General features: G+C 42.9%; 2 protein-coding genes across 2 annotated transcripts; both read right to left on the bottom strand.

The window, feature by feature from the left end:
- Positions 1–1,754: 1,754 nt before the first annotated feature.
- On the bottom strand, positions 1,755–4,644 carry LOC128753296 (glutamine synthetase-like). The gene is made up of 6 exons (XM_053854870.1): positions 4,482–4,644; positions 3,922–4,071; positions 3,406–3,552; positions 3,224–3,345; positions 2,148–2,347; positions 1,755–2,082 (listed from the first exon to the last, which is right to left on the bottom strand). Exons 1-6 carry the CDS (start codon positions 4,642–4,644, stop codon positions 1,755–1,757), a joined length of 1,110 nt encoding a protein of 369 aa, XP_053710845.1.
- A 1,672-nt stretch (positions 4,645–6,316) lies between these two features.
- Positions 6,317–12,170, bottom strand: LOC128754390 (neuronal acetylcholine receptor subunit alpha-9-I-like). The gene is made up of 7 exons (XM_053856976.1): positions 11,952–12,170; positions 11,506–11,651; positions 10,309–10,463; positions 9,527–9,707; positions 8,257–8,608; positions 6,729–7,309; positions 6,317–6,487 (listed from the first exon to the last, which is right to left on the bottom strand). The coding sequence occupies exons 1-7, from the start codon at positions 12,013–12,015 to the stop codon at positions 6,317–6,319; spliced, it is 1,650 nt and encodes a 549-aa protein (XP_053712951.1). The 5' UTR covers positions 12,016–12,170.
- Between the last annotated feature and the right edge of the window lie 4,990 nt (positions 12,171–17,160).

The following is a 17,160-nucleotide window of genomic DNA, read 5'->3' on the forward strand; positions in this document are numbered from 1 at the left end:
GCCCTGGTCCAACCAAACTGCATTCCATTCAGGGATGTCTGGAGAAAAAAAGAGAGTGGAAACTTGGCAGAAACTAAAGCAGCTGTTGAGAAAGCAGGTGACACAGTTTATGTCCGGTGATGCTGCAGTGAGTTGGATGTGAGTGCTGCAGCCTGCAGCAACATCACGCATGACTTATTGCAGAATATCCTGGATCAGATTGTACAGGCGAGTGATGACATGTGCTGAATAGACATGACTGATGACAGATTTGTACCGACGCATTCAAGTATCTGGGAAACTGACTTATAACATGTTGTGCTTGAGATGTTCAGAGCTGTGGAAGATTTCATTAGAAGCTCCTTAGGTCAGCGCCCGTGTTGCTTCGTGTGTCTGTTATTGGCATCACTCAAAAAGTGCTGAATGGATTTACATGGTTGGAAATGGGCCTGACCTGACGGCCGAGACACCAAGTGATGCGAGTTTGAATTCCAGCAGGGAACTTGAGCCAACGCAATTGCTCAATCATGGAAGCATTGGTTTCAATTGATATTAAATTGGTTTGATTGGTGTTGAGGAGTTGACCTTACCTGTGATTGCAGCTGGCTCCTGGTCAAAGGTCCTGGTTTTACTTTCAAGAGTTTCTCCAGTCTTATTGATCCACACGTATGTGACCAGACAGTTCTTGGAGTCCAGCGACAGGTAATGATCCCTCGCTGTCTTGTGAAGAAGCAGACTTCTGGACTGGAAAGACATGTTGTAAGCTGGCACCAACCTCTATGATCCACTGGAAAGGACTTGCAGGTTAGATGAGGGCAGACAAATGCTGATACCTGGTTGACACCCCAGTTCTTTAAGTACAATGGTAAGAGAAAGGCGGAGCATACGCAAGACAGAACAGGAATCTTTGAAACTGCCTCTACAACAGTGCTTCTTAACCATTGGGCCAGGGGCCCATGGTTGGGCCGCAAGCGCCTCCTTGAGGGCCACTAAATTTTTTTTTTGTTTTGCAGCTTGCTCAGTTTTAATACATTCGCCACATATGGTTGCAGTAGTGACTCACTGAATTGACTTGACAGCTTGCAAATCTGTGATAGTTAACAACCATGGAGAAGCTCTTGAAAAGAAAAAATGATGAAGAAAGTGATGGTGCCCCCAACGATAAAAACTGTTCATGACAGCACCTGTCGGAGCAGTTTTGAAAATTCTGAAAATCCTCTTTGGAGTTTAAATAAAATATGTTATCTTTATTTTATGATTGATGAATAACTGATGAATAACAGTGAAGTGAATAAATTATTAGCCTAATATAATTATAATATTGTCTCATGTTTTTTTGTTTTCTTTTTTTTTTGGGGGGGGGGGGGTTGGGGGGGTGGGGGATGGTTAAAAACACACATGGCTCGTTTTCCAATGAAGAGAACCCAAAAATCATTGCCAATGCTCACACCACAGATCTGACGTGATGTTGCTTCCCACTCTTTGAGGAAAAATCATTGTTTGCCGCAGCACCCGATGCAACTTTAATCAAAAATGTTTTCTGACTGAGCAGTAACGGTGAATAAGAAGGCTGAGAATCAGATTTGCTTAATAGCTGGAAGCAGCAGCTAGCGATTTACTGACATCTACTGGTGGAAAATGTAAAATGCGCGGCACTGTCGCAACAAGTCATGTCTCACAAATCCACAATGATGCATCGACATTAATAGAGCTGCTGATTTTTTTAACATCATCATCAACAACAAAAATATCCAACGCTTTTTGTTGTTGTTCTTTCATAATTCGGTGGTGACCCTCGTCTCTTCTTCCTGCTCAAGGCTGTCCAGCAGACACGTTTCAATGAGAGCCGCAGTGACAGTGTAGGGGTCACAGTTGGAGGCTGGTCGTCGGTCCTCCAAGTATCCGCAGCCTCTCCGACTGACCAGACCCGGAATACGAACACTGACGTTCCGCTCGGCGACGGCGCTGGAGAAGTGAGTGAAGCTGGAGGTGGTGGAGTGAGAGATCAGACGAGACATGTTGTCTCTGCCCTGGCGAGGGTCGTACACTTGGAGGTGTTGGTGGTGACGTTTGCTCAACTTCTCGATGGCTTCTTCAATATATCTGTGGTTCAACGTACACAAAATGACTTCACTTGACACTGGTGCTGTCAGTCACACATCACTCACCTGAGCCCTCCTTCACTCCTCATCTCTTTGGTGCTGAAGTTCACATGGCATCCTGACGTCACGTGGATGCTCTTTACCGGTACGACATCTAGAGAGGCGACGAGCCCAAAGTCTTCACACACACGATGCAGAATGTAACGGGACATCCACAGATGATCTCCCATCTCGATCCCCTCGCACGGGCCGACCTGGAACTCCCACTGAGCAGACACACACTCTCATCGTGAGCACAGCTCAGTTAACTACTGGACTGCGTCAGGCTGCAGGTTCAGTTTGCTAGAGCAGTGTTTTTCTACCTTTTTCTAGCCACGGCACCCTTGGTTCATTGAAAGAATCCCAAGGCACACCACCAAAGGAACCTTGACCAAAGCACACTTAAAGTCCTATAAAAAAAATCCCTATTCATTTGTGGAAAAACTGTAGCTACTTAACACGGTTGTTATTTTGCCAGGCTATTTGCAGAAACAGAAAGGGGTGGACAATATGGCAAAAAATGTATCATGATTTATTTATTTACTTTATTACTTTAAATAACTGTTTCTATTTTATCGCTTCTCTTTTGCATTTTATTGTAATTTTCGGACAAAACCTTCGCATTGATTCCCTGAACTTGCTTCATAAAAACAATGATTCTTTTTCTCTTCACATTTTGGAGCAGATTTATTTTATTTTTTCGCCAACTTTTAAACCACAAAGCAAACTTTGACAGTCCATAAGTATCAATAAAGTTTTGAAGCAAGATGTCATGTTAGCCCTTAGCTCTGTTTGTTAGTTAGAGGCGCATCAGGTTTAAAAACAGCTGGAAGCTGCGCACCACAACAGCGCTGCTTTGACTGATGGACAGATTAGCGTATCAACACACTGTAGCTCTACAGTAGAGTGGATAGATGAAAGAATGTCAGCGAATCCATGTGATCTCCTCACGTTGGTTGCACCTCTATCTCCGGAGAAATGAGGTGAAATTGGATCATTTTCTCACGGCACACCTGACAGTCTCCCACTTTTTACTTCTTTATTCTATGTACACACTGCCTCACTGGTTGTCGAGTATTGCCAACCACTCTCAAGATTCGTACCTGCGAGGGCAGATCCTCAGAGTTGGTTCCAAACATCTTGATTCCAGCGTACAAGCAGGCTTTATAGTGGCAGATGCTGACGTCTCTTCCAAACACCTTGTTGAAGCCCACACAACAGGACACTGGAGACAGCAAGAAGAGCTCACAACCAGCCACCTGAATTCACAGTTCTTCGACCTCACCTGGTTCAGGTTCTGACCCGTCTGTCACCCATCCAAACGGCCTCCCGTCTGGATGAAAAAGGGTGAACTCCTGTTCCATCCCAAACCAGGGCTCGAATCCCATCACGTGCTTCATGACTACGGAACACTTGGAGCGCTGATTCGAAACTGATGTAAATAAAGTGAGCCGGAAGTCAGTTTTTAGTCACAGGAGGAGTAAAACAGCTCACCAGAGGAATTATAGGGGGAATTTGAGGATTCATACCAAGTCTGAGTTTCAAAACTTGTTTTCCGAGTGTCTACTGACACTCACCAGGTATACAGAAGCGTATGGCATGTTAGCAGTCCATGCATGTGTTGCACCTTCACCCTGAACCCCTGAAGTCTGATCACTACTGAGTGGCAAAAGTATTTTTTCTGTGCTCTGCTATATGATGGAGGCAGAATGGTGGACCACGTTTATGAGCTTGTATAATTGAAAGTGTTATGTCAATGAATGGATCATACGAATTTATTTGGCCATCAAATATATTTTACCTGCAGGCTGCCTGTTCCTGTTGAACACTTCACAGAGAACCATCTTATTGGGGTCTCGAAGAAAAGGATCTCGGAACATCCGGGCCGGAACCAGATAGACTTCCTGAATGCTGTCATTTTCCACACTAGTGGTCTCCCATTCAGGGATATCTGATGAAAGAGTTTGCATGTAGAAACTGTTTTATATTTTTTTACAGTCCATTAATAGAATTGTCAAATTCTTTTGCCTGAATAAAGTAAGTCAGATAAAATACTTCTAATGACTCAGCACTGTGTTTTCTAGATGTGTGATGTGTGTGAACTGAAACCGATATGATGCGACATGACAGTAAATAATAGTATTTTCCAGGTGAAACAGCATCTCTATAAGGGTGGGTAGTTCTTTCCAAAGACAGACCCCGCACTTTAAGAGGCACTGACTCATCTGTGTGTGCAGCCATAACTGATAAGGATGGAGATTCATATCATGGATCGAATGCATCTGGGACCTTTAGTGGGTTGTTTTCCATCCATAAACCTCAACATATTTCAAAACAAAATTTCTTTGTCGACCACTTTACCTGAGATCCCGACAGGCTCTTTGTCCAACGTTCGGGTTTTGTTCTTCAGATTCTCCCCGGTTTGATCGATCCAAACATATGTGACCAGACACTCCACCGTCTCCAGGGAGAGGAAGCGCTCCCTCACATTCTTATGAAGCACCAGGCTTTCGGATGTAGACATGATGATCCTCCTCCACCTCAAGCTCCCAGCAAGCTGCTCATTTTCAGCTCACAGGCCACGCCTCTTCAGGTACATGTGCCCAGAAAAACTGGAATGTCTGCAGCTAATGCTCCAAATTGACTTAAGGCGACAAAAATGTCTTTTTTTTGTGTATCTCCTGATGCTTTCATGTCTTTATGGGGTTACTTTGGTACCTGTAGACGCTGTGGTGCATGTCATTTCCACCTCTGAGGCAACAGGCTTTGGTGTACCTGAGGTGATGACATCTTAACTCATCCCTCATCAGGGGATAAACCAGAGCACTAAACTGCAAACGACTGAGATCGGGTACAGATAATGAGTTTGCCGATGTGCTCTAGCGCACAAAGTCAATTACAGATACAGTATAACCTTGCACTTCCCTTATCCACAGCCACCCTCCTGAGCTTCAACTATAGTCATGGTGAGTCAATGTGGTGGAATTGACTTTAACTCATAAAAAGGTAAGTGCCCTATTGATTGTGGCTGCATTATAAAAGTGTCTTTGCGCCAAAAGAAAATCAAATAACATATCAAATATATTATCAGCTTGTATTTCACCCAGTTTGGCCCTAGATATATTCTCACTCATATTGCAGTTGAACTCATCTAATTCCATAAACAGGAGTCACTTGTTGTACACGGATGACAAGCAACGTGTTTGGCTCTCACTAGTAGATTTATTTGGGGAGTAAACATGTAAAAGGCTCCCAGAAATAACTTGGTGTCCGTGCCAAATGTGCAGTGCAGGCCCGTTTTCACCTCAACAGTGTCAGTGTCAGAGCAGAGGTGAAAAAGGCCTGTCTAGTTTGGACCACAATTGACCATTCCAATGTGTATTTTTAAATCAACCAATACATTTTTCCAATATTCCCTTCTCGGGTGTATTTAAGCTAACATTAAGTTTTCCATCAGTTACTTGCATATTAGAGTAAATCCACAAAAAGGCAGAAATTAATTTCACTGTTAAATGTATTTAACTGAGGACCAACAAAAGTGCTGCGGTGAAAGGTTCTACCAAGATCAAGGTCAAGATCGGCGGGTCATTGCCCTCCAAGATATCTTGAAAATAACCATTTGTATATGTGTCTATAAACTGCCTCAATCTTTGAAACACAAGAACATTTTTTCCAAGATTTTTCATGATATAAGTTCAGTCTGAAAACTCAACCAAAAGTGACAGTAAAAAAAATCTAAAAAGTCTATTTAGTCTCAATATTCAAGTCTGACTGAAGCGCTTCTCTCCTGCGAACCGTGGCAGTGATCTGACAGAAGCGCAGTCACCGCCTCATCCTTACCTCAAAGGATGAATAATCCATGGCCACCTTCATCAATGCTTCACTGACCTTTACCCTGTTTGTTCCTGAGTGACAAGCTTACTTTGCTGTCATTGGAAAACAGCTCAGCTGTTTGCTGCAGGTGTAATATCAGTCATGTATTGCCTTCAGGTGCTTGTTGGGTGGTTGGTTCATCAATAATGGAGAGTCCAGGAATGTTTAAGGTCTAGATTGTCTTACCGCTCCACTGCGCCGTCACACATGTAAGAACACCTGACGTTAACTAACAAAGAGTCTTGTTGGTGGGCAACAGGGACTCACAACCGAGTACTGACGGATGACATTCAGATAAGATCCAGCTGATCAAGGAACAGACGTCAGGACGCTTTGGCAATAATGAGGATGCTCATGAGGAAGACCATGACGAAGAAGATCCACATGAAAAATCGATCCATCACCTTGGCCACCTTCTTCCACTCTGCTGCCTTGACACATGTTGCTCTCTGCTCCCGAAAGCAGTTTGCGATGTACTGAATGTTCTTCACCACCTGGAGACATAATGAATGAGATGAGGTCATTTGTTATACAGGAAGGCTGATGTTCATTCTACACAGTCATGATTCATCATTCAGTTTAAGTTGAAGCAGAAGAGTAAACCCACAGAAAGCCTCTTTTTGAACACTCAGTTGGACTCAAAAGAGCCGCCTTAGTCCGACCACGGTCCTCAGAAGACCCGAGTAACGTACGAGGAGCTGTGCAAGAAGCAGGTCAAGTGAGAAAAAGGATCACCTGGTTGTGTTGGAGGCAGGGACAGCAGCAAGGGCACGCTGGGATCTGCTGCTTCTCTGATGTGTACAGTAGCTTCTCCTTCAGTCCCCCGTTCAAGTGCAGCTGCTTCTGAGCTCGAGGAGGACCATCGTAGTTGAGTTCTTCTCGTCTGATATGATGGAAGCGTCGGGTCGGCTCCACGTTCACCTCCCCTCTCTCCAGTCTGGAGGTCTGGTAGCGGTCGTGATGATGCCCGCTGTTCAGATCCCCGTTGGGTTTGCTCTTGCTGTGATGATGTCCATTGTGAGTGCTGCTGTACCTGTACAAGTCCTTGTCGTTTTGGTAGAAATCTCCATCCGAGTAGACGCTCCAGTCTCCCAGGGGCTCCTCCGGACACAGCTGCGTCCTCTCACTCTCCGGGGTGGTGCAGTTCTCTCCCACCTCGTACACAAAGAATATTTTGGACATGTAGTCGATGATGAGGACCTTGGCCCAGTGGGGTACAGGCCTCGCTTCAGCGCCGCAGAAATGTATGTTCATGATGAAGATGGTGAGGGAGGTGGAGGCTGTAATCATGGTCATGGTGGCGATGTAGTACTTTCCTGCAAAGAAAGACATCTTTAATATCAATCATCAGTACTGACTTGTTTCAAGGGACTCCATTTAGGAGTTCACTGAACTTTAAAATGTCCGACTACTCAATGACGCGCCACCAGCCACTATAAAAAACACAGCTGCACTGACAAACTTGTTGGAAAGACTTTCCAACCGATTCTTTTGTTGTAACTTAGAGACAAAGAAGAGTGTTTTTGACTTTCTCTTGATCCCAGAACTTTTTCAAGGCAGCTGCTGAAGCCAAGTTCCACCCAATGATGCTGCAGATGTTTCACAGCAGACAGTTTCTCCTTTAACATTTAGTAGGGAAGCCATTATGCAAACATTAACCAGCTGTAAATTCAACTTAATAAGTAAAATTATTTTCAATTTCTTTTTGATGAGAAGCTACTCGACAAGCGTGTGAGGTTCCACTACAAAGGAAAAACAACACACAGTAACAGTAACACAGTAACACTTTAGCATTGCAGGAAAGTGAAGAGTGTATCTCCTGCTATTATCTCTCACCCGGAGAAAACCCTCTGTATAGGCCTGAAGATCAAAGAGTTGGCAAATACTTGTGACAGTGACTGCCCACCCCTGAGGGAACCCTGGCGTCACAGACCCACATGATCTTGCTTCACGGTCTCACACAGTTCCTCACACAGGTGCCCCACCATGCCCCTGTTTTTGATCACCAGCCATCATCATTCTCCTTCTGACACCACAACTGCAGTCAGAGGGAGCTGATTCTCGCTGACCTAGCTTCCAACCCTGACCTTCCAAGAGAAAACCTTAGACATAGATCTTGGGCTTTCTATTTAGTTTTGTTTAATTCAATAGTTTCGGCCACATCCTCCCTTAAATTCAAGGGATTTGGCGCGAATGCTGTTTCAATAATCCATTTAACATTGAGTGATTCAAAAAGGACAAAATGACAACGCGTTCTTCTCACCAATGTAGGGCATGCTCTCGGCGGGCGGCATGCTCTCAGCCACCAGCAGCTGGAACACAGTGAGGGCCAGCAGTACCGTCACCCCCAGAGAAACCTTTTCTCCAGAGTCCGCAGGTAAGTAGAAGCCAAGGGGAGCCAGGAAGGAGATGAGAAAACACGGCAGCAGCAGATTGAAGATGTAGAAGGAGGAGCGGCGCTTCAGGAGCAGGGTGTAGGTGATTTCGGTGTATGGATCCGAGCAGCAGCCGTACATCATGACATTCCTCACCGCTGGCATGCCATGACACTCCCACTCCACGTTCTCCACAAAGTCAGACAGATCTCCACTGTCCATCCCTAAACTGATGTCCACCTGCGTGAAGTCAAGCATCAAAACAGTGTCAATGCCAATCCCTGTTACTTTAAGACTTGTTCATTTTCATCCCATAATATGGTAACATTGAAGTACAAGATATAGCTCAGATCTGGTACATCTTTTATCTATTGATGTGGTCTAAAATATGGAGTTGCTGCTGCACCTCCCAAAAATAGCAGAGATATTGGCATTCAAAAGCTCGACTTCCCATCTGAGGAAGCTGAGGTTAAATGAAGTTATTGGTGAGGACCTCACCTCAGTGTACTGTAACATTTGTTGGTCAACATAAGCAACTATTTGGCTAGGTCATGTTCCAGTGCGCATGCTAGCGTTGCACAGTATGTTTAATAAAGTAAATGGAACACAAAACTCATCAAGACATGATGGTAATTCAACTTGAAATTCGGAAATCCAAAACGAGGCCACAGATCAGTCCCATATCTAACGGCTGAACGGAAATTTTGTCCAAATTGGTCCATAACTTCTTGTGTTCTGTTGCACCCAAGCAGCTAGACATAACAACAAAGATAAGATAAAGAAGAAGAACCTAAAAAAGCAGAACCGCAGATCATCACATCACTGCATTTTCCTGCTGAAGTGAAATACTGACAACAACAATTCCTGACAGTCTGCCGTCCCCCTCCTCCTGGCTTCCTGATCAGCCAGACCATACCCTGCTGTACCTCATCACCACTTCACTACTTCATATCTGTCTGCTCACTGAGCTCTGTGAGAAACACCAGCCGCCCCCCAGCCTTTGTTCCTCTTGACTCGACTCTTAACTGACCTTGTTTCACATTTACCTTTACATGTCGTGGAAAGTCAGTACCTGAGTTGAGCTATCTTCCACTCAGTTTTCAGTCACCTTTTGATCTGACACACCACGAATCAGTTCCTGCTCACACACGTGCTCACCTGGTTCCCATTGTAGGTCCAAGAGCCAAAAGTGAGGTTGCACTGCTGCCAGTCGAAAGGAAAGTAGGAGACGTCTACCACACACGTGCTCTTGGTGATGGCCGGGGAGTCCCAGATGATCTCTCCGTTGTAGCGCAGCTTCACGTTCGTGCTGGACGTACCTGAAGACTCCTCGTCTGCTCTGGATGGACCACAGGAATGAGGAGATTGAATATTTCAACATGAGATCAGACAATTCATTTTTCTGCAACCACCCCAGAGGCCACCACCTATTCGCTCTTGCTGATTTCTTCAACTGAGGTTGTTGACTTTCGCTTTTTATGTTGTTCCACCTCCCCACCATGCTGAATTTTACTGGAAATAATCACCAAAACCCATTTTTGTGGCTGTTTAAATAATCGTAATCAAAACTAACAGGTATAAAAAAACAAGGTCAACTGAACGACAAAGTAAGGATGGAATTGTTTGTAAGTCCTAGATGAGCAGAGCGTATTGACCAAAAGTGGAGTCATCCTGTCTTCATGGAGAAAGAAGAACAAAAAAAAAAGCTTTACAGCACCACTGGTATGTAGACAAACATCTTACCGTCACAACACAATGATGAAGGCTAGCATTCTTGTGAGTGACCACGCAGTTGTAAAGATATTTCATTTATGTAATGCATTATAATAATGCGAGGTTCGCCCCATCCCAACTTTAAGAGTCAACTCCATCCATTGATACATCATTGAAACGATGATACAGCTGCCGAAATGACACACTTGTTGACTTTGGTTACCGACTTGTTGTAGAGGACGATGTCCGGCTTCCAGACTAGGTCACTGGGGATGTTGATCATCTCCAGGTCGTCGTAGTCCTCCTTGTTCCACTTGAGGTAGGCGTCGTTCCACGCCTGTCTGATCCACAGATATGTGGTCAGAACCTGGTTCCTCTCGTCCTGCACCAAAACACACATCTCATTTCACATTCCTCCTTCGACATCTGTGAGACCTAAATATTGATGAAATAAAGATATATATATACATGTAACAACATCAAAACACCATTGAAAATCAGATCTCTAATTCAGTTCATTTCCTATTATCCTATAATTACTATTACATTCATGTCATAATTGGAAAATAAGCAACAGGGGAAGAGAAATTGAAAATGTTCTTAGATGTTTCAGCATGATTACAGCTCACCCGTGATCCCACTGCTTTAGACTGAACTAACTGAACTAACAGTGGTACCTCGGTTCTCGACCACAATCCGTTCCAGAAGGCCGTTCGAGAAGCCATTTGTTCAAAATCTGAATCGATTTTTCCCATAACAATGAATGGAAAAACAAATAATGCGTTCCCAGCCTTAAAATAGTCTTTTGTAGGAGTGAATGTAGAGTGTCTGCTGCAGGTGCGCTGTTCCTCTATGTGTGTGGCCGCTGCATGTGGGAGGGGTTGCCGAGTGAGTGACGTCTCTCCAGAAGTGAAGAGGTGCCCGGTGCGTGTCCAGCTCTGAATGTGCGCTTCTGTGCAGTTTGGCTGTGACAAAGTCATAAACCAAGTAACGCTCTGTCCCAGACTCGCCTCATCCCTGTCCCAGCTCCAGCCCACAACAGGACATCAAACCCTGGAGTGAGCGCTCCAGCCTCGGAGGTGTGGAGAGCGAGCAGCTCCCCTGTGACACTCTACCACGGTCCAGTGCGGAGACAGGAAAGGTTTTACACCTCAATATGAAGAAAAAACAGTCAGTAAATGTAGCTACGTAGCTACGTACTAACGGAACACGTCTGCATACAGAGCCTGCGTTATACACAATAACAAAGCACGTCGTGGGTCAGCTGATCGGTCTGCGCACGTTATGTTTTTTTCCGCTTTTTTGGGGGGCGTTCCAGTTCTAGATTTTCATCCGAAATCCAAAGCAAAAAATTCTAGAAATTTTTGTTTGAAAACCGAGGCAGCACTGTAGTTGGTTGTTGCGTTCAGCCCCCGTCTACTCACCATGTCTTTTATCTGTGACAGCGTGATCTGAAGAGAAACGTTCAGAGCATCGTCCGTGTCCTCCACTGGCCTCAGAGCATTGGAGTAGTCCTCCATCAGGTCGCTCAGAAGCTTGCGTGCATACTGACCCCGAGCTCCTTCAGACACTACAGGCAAGCAAAATTGTTCCGAAATGTTTTATCTTGACAATGGTCAAATGTAAAATGATAATAAATTAATACAACTAAAAAACAAAAAATTGAAAGTGAATCACTGAAAATTAAAGTGATATTGAATATGCAGGTTCTTTCATTTAAAAATAGTGGTCTGTTTATATGTTCCAGTTAAGGTTATAGTGTTCAAGTGATGAAGATTACTATAATGATTCCACTCTTCCTGAGCTGATTCTGCAGGGACTATCGCACTGTGACACACATTTGAAGTCAAAATAAAAGCTGCTATCTCACCGTACACCCAGAGACTGATCCACATGATCATCATGGCTGCTGTCCTCCTCTTCATCGTCTTCATCCTGGCGCAAGGATCACTTATTTAACAATAAGTCCAAGAGATCTGGACCCAAACCAGAGTCTCAGAACCGCTCCTCCATTTCCTCCCACTGAAATGATCACGCAGACAGAAACTCTCCCGGCCTCCTACATCCTGTCGACGAATGCTTCGCTAGCTTTTAGTTGCTCTCCGTCTCTCACTCTGTGATCGCTGGTGTGGAGCAGGACCTGAAGCTGCGACACACACAAGCAGCAGCGTCACATAACACAAGGTGTAATGCAATACTTGCTGCCTCAGCCACTTGTGTGCATTACCACAACAGACTCATGAAACATACACACACTGTACTGTCCCATGTTACACGGCTAATGGCATGTGTCAGTCACACACACATGCAGCGACACTTTCTTACTCATGTTCATGTCACTTAAGACAGGGACACACCTGTGGGCGAGATGGTGACTAGATGTCATACACCCTCCAGTGTGACGAAGCACACACACCACAACAACATCCTGGGTCAGATTACACTCGGGCAGAATCCTTTGCACAAGCAGCACACACGACTCACCAGCTGTGAGCACTCATCTTGATGATTAAGGGCAATAAAAAAAGGTGAACAAAAAAATATAATTTTCATATGCATTCAGAAAGTGAAACTCGTATGATACAGAGGCATTTCATGCCCTTCCAGCCCTCTGAATAAATATCTATTTCTACGTACCCAACACCTCGGCATCCTTTATCATGAATGTCCAGGTTGTTGACCATAACTGTCAAGTCATCTGCATTGCTGGGTCTGGAGCCTCTCATCTTGGGACAAGATCCCAGGGGATCTCTGCAGGGTTCAGATCAGTCAAGCCAAGAAACACCAACATTTAATTGGGCAGTGTGGGCAGGTGCCAAGTCCCGCTGCAAAATCTAATTGTCAGCAGAGGGAATCCTGAACTGCTGTCACATTTCCAACGTGGACCATGGACTTCAGAAAACAGTGGCACCACATCACATGCATTCTGTGCCATTTGACTCTTCCACAGGACTCTGGGACATTGATCTCCAAATGACATGCAAAACTGCTGTCATCCAAGAAACGGACTTAGTCCCACTCAGCGACAGTCCACGTCAGCCCAGTTTGATTTTGAGTTGATTCGCAGATTAAGGAAACTTTTTCGCAGTATTCAAATTTTCTGAATTGAATGATACTGAATTTTGATTTGTCATTATCCAGTATCTGTGAGTATTTCAAGAGAAAAGCCTTGAAGTACTTCACTTGTTTCAATGAATCTACATATTAACTATTATATCACTTTTCCCATTAAATTAAATATTTTGTAAGCATATCACATGACACAAAAGAACACATTGAACCCCCACACAAGCACAGTCACGCATCACCTCCCACACTTGTGTCCAGTGATGAAACAGTTCAGATGGCGCGGCAACAAGATCACCAACAGTCAGCCGCGTCATGAACTGAAGTTATAAAAGAATAAAATAAAAGGACAAAAACGTTTGCATATTTGAACATAAAAAGCAAGGCAAACGTGTTGTTTTTATCTTCCACTCAAGGTGCATGTTTTTACGGAGCCCTGGAAGTGACATGCATGTGTTTTGTCTTTTTTGGAGGTGACATGCATGACTTTTTTTTTTTTTTTTCCCGAGATAACAGTTATCTCGAGATAATTTTTATCTCGTGATAATGCATATCTCAAGGCAACAGTTATCTTGAGATAATTTTTTTATCTCAAGATACAATCCTAAATGTAGTACGGAGCCCTGGAAGTGACATGCATGTGTTTATTTTTTTTGGAGGTGACATGAATGACATTTTTTTTTTTTGCCCGAGATAACAGTTATCTCAAGATCATTTTTATCTCGAGATAACTGGTATCTGGTGATAATTAGTATCTCCAGAAACGACTACTTCCTGTAACCACTGTCTCCCATGGCTTCTAACTGTTCGTCAATGTTGTCAGTCACTGTCTGCAAGTCTGTGCCCGTTTAACACTCTGCTCAAGAGCCTTCTACTCAAAATGATACCATATGTGGCTAAGCTACACGTATTACACGTCCATGGAAGCGACATGCATGACCTTATTTTTTTTATCCCGAGATACAAATATATATATATTTATATTTTGAGATACCTATTATCTCGAGATAACTATTATCTTGGGAAAAAATAAATAAAGTCGTGCATGTCACATGTGGCATTATTTTGAGTAGAAGGCACTTGATCAGAGTGTTAAAAGCGCACAGACTTTGCCATCGGCAATATTCTGACTTGCAGTTAAGAGAGTGAATGATAACGTTCAGTTAGGAAGCCATGGGAGAAAACATCTGTTATCTCGGGCTAAAAAAAAATAAAGTCATGCATGTCACATGTGGTGTTATTTTGAGTAGAAGGCACTTGATCAGAGTGTTAAAAGCGCACAGACTTTGCCGTCTGCAATATTCTGACTTGCAGTTAAGACAGTGAATGATAATGTTCAGTTACGAAGCCATGGGAGAAAACATCTATTATCTCAGGCTAAAAAAAAATAAAGTCATGCATGTCACATCCAAAAAAATAAACACATGGATATCACTTCCAGGGCTCCATATGTGTTTTTTTGTTTGTTTGTTTTTCACCTTAGCGTCACCCTATGAGGGTGTCAATTCAGACACAGCTAAGGTATGGCAAGCAGGATGGCCAAAACTCATGTGAGCTCCTAGTCACGTGGCCGACTTAGCGGTAGTATAGTCGCAAGTGCGCAATCTCTTGATTCTCAAAGTTACTGGTTCGCATATAGCATGGCTCTTGTGCATTGTTTATTCGTTAGAATTCATGCATCCTACCGTGAGGCAGTTCGTCATATTAAACTAGTAACGCGTTAACAGCCTGATTCTGAATCCCACCTCCAGTACCTGGTCCATCTCCCTCCGCCACTGGGGCAACATTGAACCCATCACCTTTTTTTCTGGATGAAAAATCAATCCAAAGTTTTCATTTTACGTTAATTAGCTCAGCAAAACACATCGCGCTAATGACAATCATGACCCAGCTCTGACCTCAATAATGACCTCTTTTGTCATTTATGTTCAGATCTTCGTCTTCCAGCATTTGTAGGTTGCCACCACAAGTCAGCCTTCTCCACCTCAGCCTATCTTGTCCCTGGTCACCCCTATTCTCATTCCCTCCTTCATCACATCCATGAACCTCAACAGGTGTCTTCCTCTTCCTTAAAACAGTCTTTGTCTGTGTCAGTCTGTGCAAAAGTCAGGCCTCCCCAAGGAGCCGGTCCACCATGTTAAGATGTTGTTCGCAGGGATGTACAGTGTGTAGTGAGGTAGAAATGTGACTGTCGCATGAAGCTCTCAGAAAAGATGGTGTGCCCGTGACTTTTTGCGGTGGTGAACTTACACGTTTCACACAGGTGCTTCCTGTGGGTGAAAGAGAGCGGAAGTCATCACATAAGCGCTGCCTTTTGTTTTGAACATTAATCATCACTGGAGTACAGGGAGAGCAAGACAATTCCTAAAAGAGCCAAATTCGTTACTTAACAAACAAACATAACCCAGTTTTAATGTTTCAAGTTTAAAATGTCATAATATCATTATTCTGCTTCCTAGGCAGCTTTTTCTTCATAACATGGCATCTAAAGACAAAGCCTTTATTTGCCTTAAATGTTCATTCAATAAATTATTCATATTTATAAAAGTAGAATCTCACTGGGGCTGGACCCCCTGTATTGACCTTGTCAAATTCTGGATATTAAAAGTGGTTGTGGGACTTTGTAGTTAGTTATGATTGATTAATTACAACAACAACAAAAAACGCAAAAATATATTGTAATTACCTTTAATTTAATTTAATTGAATAGTTTGCTCTCCAGACAACACAGAACCTTTGTGAGTGCAGGAGTTCCTGGTCCACTGATCACACTGATGCACAAGACACGTGGCAGCTAGGATGATAACAACAACAACAAACATGGAGGAATCCCTGAACAAAAGCAAACAAAAGCTTCTGTTTGTTTTTGTTCAGGGATGTTTTTCTCTACACAATGGCCAGAGTTTCCACTACTCTGAATGTACTTGATATTCTTATACAATTTTAATTCTTTTTTTTTTCTATATTTTATTTATGCATTTTTATACAAAGGCACCAGGCCCAAACCAAAACAACAACAAAATTAAATAAAATCAAAAATAAAATGAAAATTCTTATACAAATATTTTCTAGACATTGAAAGAGCTTTAGTTTAAATAAGGTGATATAAAAACTTGAATATAGCCACCATTGTGATTTATTGTGCTATTGTCAAGCTGATAATATTATTATATATATATATATATAAACAATATTTTGTTGTTTAAATGTATGTATGGCTCCTCATTTAATTCAGTAATATACCAAATTCATTCCAAGTGAAAAATGTGGCTTCATGTGGCAAATATTCTTATACCATTAAACTGTGATTAATTGAGATGAATTCATCCCAAAATCTCCAATTAATCAGATTTTTTTCAGTTGAATCCCACCCCATGAAAATTAAATGAAAGACAATAATAATGGAGGTTAAAACAGCTGGTTAAATCATAATGAGTTGAGGCCGCTGTTTGATGGAATCTAAATTATCTTTGTGTTGTGAAATGCCCATGTACAAGTGAAGAAAACTAACAAACCTTTACGGCTCTAAAATTCCAACATTGAAGTCATGAAGTGAGGAGGAAAAAAACAAAACCTACAACATCGCCGAGCAAGAACCAAAAATATTTTTTCACCTTTTTGTATATTTCCCCATCACTCCTTCTTCAGTTACATCTCAATTTATTCGCTCACATTCTTAAGACGTTTTTGCATTTTCTAATAGAACAGAATACATGTAGGCTTTTAAAGTGTACAATGTCAGAATGTATTGACACTGTACAATGTTTGAAATCAATGCTTTGTGTATTTAGACGTGGCTCGGAGTATTAGAACGTCACTATGACTATCACACTGAGCAGAAACAAAGACCACAAGTTAACAGGGAGAGCTGCGGTGGGGGTTAAACAACACCTCACTTCCTCTTGTTCATAAAGCACAGTTTGAAGACAACATTAATAAATAAACCCAGAAGAAACCCATAAACACCAACCAACTAGTTCATGGACATGAGTCTTTTTTGTATCTCTACTATA

The sequence above is a fragment of the Synchiropus splendidus genome, chromosome 2 (genome assembly GCF_027744825.2).
Source record: "Synchiropus splendidus isolate RoL2022-P1 chromosome 2, RoL_Sspl_1.0, whole genome shotgun sequence".
In the NCBI taxonomy this organism is placed as follows: domain Eukaryota; kingdom Metazoa; phylum Chordata; class Actinopteri; order Syngnathiformes; family Callionymidae; genus Synchiropus; species Synchiropus splendidus.

What these genes read in the sequence shown, in the direction of transcription:
- LOC128754390 (XM_053856976.1), bottom strand. Translation starts at nt 12,015, where the DNA reads ATGAAGACGATGAAGAGGAGGACAGCAGCCATGATGATCATGTGGATC. An exon ending in TGTCACAGATAAAAGACATG is followed by an intron (nt 10,464 to 11,505) that starts GTGAGTAGACGG and finishes GTTTTGGTGCAG; the next exon opens with GACGAGAGGAACCAGGTTCT. An exon ending in CCTGCCTCCAACACAACCAG is followed by an intron (nt 6,488 to 6,728) that starts GTGATCCTTTTT and finishes TTATGTCTCCAG; the next exon opens with GTGGTGAAGAACATTCAGTA.
- LOC128753296 (XM_053854870.1), bottom strand. Translation starts at nt 4,644, where the DNA reads ATGTCTACATCCGAAAGCCTGGTGCTTCATAAGAATGTGAGGGAGCGC. An exon ending in CAGGAACAGGCAGCCTGCAG is followed by an intron (nt 3,553 to 3,921) that starts GTAAAATATATT and finishes TATTTACATCAG; the next exon opens with TTTCGAATCAGCGCTCCAAG. An exon ending in CTGAGGATCTGCCCTCGCAG is followed by an intron (nt 2,348 to 3,223) that starts GTACGAATCTTG and finishes GTGTCTGCTCAG; the next exon opens with TGGGAGTTCCAGGTCGGCCC.